General features: G+C 48.2%; 1 protein-coding gene across 1 annotated transcript in view; it reads right to left on the bottom strand.

Annotated features, from left to right (window-relative positions):
* Positions 1–311: 311 nt before the first annotated feature.
* The window catches only part of C1R (complement component 1, r subcomponent), an 11,455-nt gene continuing 9,131 nt past the window's right edge, over positions 312–2,635 (bottom strand). Inside the window, exons 10-11 of the mRNA XM_008579251.1 lie at positions 1,683–1,757; positions 312–1,322 (exon numbers count right to left, since the gene is read on the bottom strand). Coding sequence (XP_008577473.1) covers positions 553–1,322; positions 1,683–1,757 — 845 coding nt within the window. The 3' untranslated portion in view covers positions 312–552. The remainder of the gene's footprint in view (positions 1,323–1,682; positions 1,758–2,635) is intronic.

Here is a 2,635-nt window from a genome sequence, read left to right as displayed (position 1 = left end):
CTAGCCCATTTCTGTGTATAAAGCCAACCTCCTCTGCTGAACTCATTGGAACAATTATTCTATTTCATGCAATGAAGTGTTGTCTGATTTTAGATTTGCAATAAAGCCAACTGAGATCTTTAAACTAAATGTGCTGTGATTTTCTTTTGGCAATTGTTACCCACAATGCTAACTGTAAATGTGTGCATAAACTTAATTGTTCTCTTGTCTTCCTAAGTAAATATCTTAAGTATGACCTTACTAAATATATTTTTATGTTAATTAATTACCACTTTTGACTTATTTTACGCACTGGAATGTCTTATAACATGTCATTTAGAAAGGGTTTTATTCAATTACCTGATGATATAAAAATGGAAAAAGAAAATAACTACAGCTTGATAATGACGTCATCTGCAATTCTTGGAGGAAAGACCACAGAAGAGAATTGATTCCACACAGTGTCCTTCTGCATCAGTGACTTTAATGTGGCTTTTTAGTGGTTGTCCACTACTGCACAGGTAACTTTCTCCCCGCACGGCTCTCTGGATTCTGACCTAGTGGATGCTGGGCTCAGCCCTCCTCCCCCATCTCTTTCTTGATCCAGTCCACATAGCTGAGTAATTTGGTGTAGAAGCCGTACCCCTTGCCACACTCGATGCCCCAAGATACGATGCCCGTGGCCACCCAGCGATCGCTGTTGTGGTCCCTCACTGCAAAAACACTTCCACTATCTCCGTGACAGGAATCCTGCTTGACGGCTGGATCCCCAGCGCAGAACATGTTGTCAGAAAACACATCAGTCCTTTTTTTCCCCCGGAGCCAGCTCTCACATGCCTGTCGCTTGGCTACCGGCAGACGGACAAACCTGAGGTCATTAGTCATTCTGTTCTCTGTTATCCCAAAGCCACTGACATAGCCCATGAAGCCCTCGTCATAGAAGGTTTCATTGTCAGGGAGGCAGATGGGTAGAAGCTGGGGACCCAGGGTGACACTATTTTCCAGCTCCAGGAGAGCGATGTCCCCCTCAAAACTGTGGAGCTGGTCCTGACGGTAGTCTGGGTGTACGCTCACCCTGCGCACGGGGTGATTGCCCAGTTTCATGATCTCTCCCACATTTGTGTGGCCCAGGAACACATCCAGGCTGGCGTTGCTTTGACTGTCGTGCTCCTTGGGGTAGAGGTTGTGGGCAGCTGTGAGGACCCAGCGGTCGCCCAGCAGGGCCCCGCCCCCTCGGCCGTGGAAGTTGGTGAAGGCCTGCCAGGGGAAGTTGCCCAGCTGGGCCTTCTTCCCTCCGATGATGCGCTGCTTCTGTTCCACGGGGTGCACGGGCTGCCCGCACACTGAAGGGGACGGACGGGACAAGCACAGTCAGCCGCAGCCCTCTGGCTCCTGGCCCCTCTCTCTCCTCCCCTTGGCCCCTCCTGTGCTCCTGTCGGTGTCTCCTCGTTCTTGTTTATTTCTTCCCGGGTTTTCTCTTGTTTTTATTCCCTGATTTCCCAGCAGCTCAGTGAAAACACTGGAATGTCCCTGCTGAGTCCAGTTCTCTGTCCCCTCTCCATTTTCCTCACCCTCATCTCTATTTCTGACCTCAAGCTAAAGCGTCTTGCTCCTCTCTTTGTTTCCTTTCTCTGTGCCACACATCTGAGGCTTTGCAGGGCTATCAGAGACACCAAGGATGGCCCCAGAGGGTTTCCACTCACCTGGTAAACACCGAGGAATCTTCTCTCCCTCCTGTTCATTCTTCCAAACGCCCTGGGCCGTGCAGATGTACAGCCCTGAGGGGAGAGGGGGCCAAAAATAAGTTGGGAAGTAATGGGCCAAGAAAACCAGATCACAGAGGCCCCGGAGCATTGAGCGTGCTGTCCAGGGACAGGGGAGTAACGGGACCAGCAAGGGTGAGGATCAAAGACAAAAGGTTTGCGTCTATAAGGATAGAATATCAAAACTATTAAGAGGCTCCGTACATGTATTTTTGTTTTAATGCTAGTGAAAAAGTCAGAATACTAACTTTATGTTTGATGTAATCCCTATCTATGAACGTAGACGTAAAAACCAGAGGGAATAGAACAAACTCTTATCAGTGACTGCATCTCGGCAGTACGGTTGTAGATGATAATGGTCTACCTTTTCCGATTGCTGACAGTGCGCCATGCTTGTTACTAAGCTCTTTATCTGCATCATCTCATTGAGGTGCCACAGTGACACTTTCAGGTATGTGCTATTATTCTCATTTGTGCAAGGTCACATGACTTACAGTGCTAGAAGTGTAAGACACAGAGTGAGGGTTGTCTGATTCCAAAGCCCAGCTCTTAATGAATATCACAAGTAACCCAGATATTTTCCTTTTTTCACATTTCAAACCTGCAATGCATGTGATTTCTATTATTTAAAAAACGTTTTGAAGACACCCATAGATGAGTTTGAGAGCCCTTTAGTAAAACTAAATGCAAAAAATCACAACATAGCAGCCCGACGTGGGAGAATGGTGGGAGAAGTCTCACTGACAGTTGCGTGGTGCTGGTGGTGCTGGTGGTGGTGATGGTGGTGGTGGTGGTGGTGGTGATGGTGGTGGTGGTGATTGGTGGTGGTGGTGGTGGTGGTGGTGGTGATTGGTGGTGATTGGTGGTGATGGTGATTGGTGGTGGTGGTGGTG

This window comes from Galeopterus variegatus, unplaced genomic scaffold (genome assembly GCF_000696425.1).
Source record: "Galeopterus variegatus unplaced genomic scaffold, G_variegatus-3.0.2 Scaffold1841, whole genome shotgun sequence".
NCBI lineage: Eukaryota > Metazoa > Chordata > Mammalia > Dermoptera > Cynocephalidae > Galeopterus > Galeopterus variegatus.
The sequence above is the reverse complement of the archived record's forward strand: the minus strand, read 5'-3'. Positions and strand labels throughout refer to the sequence as shown.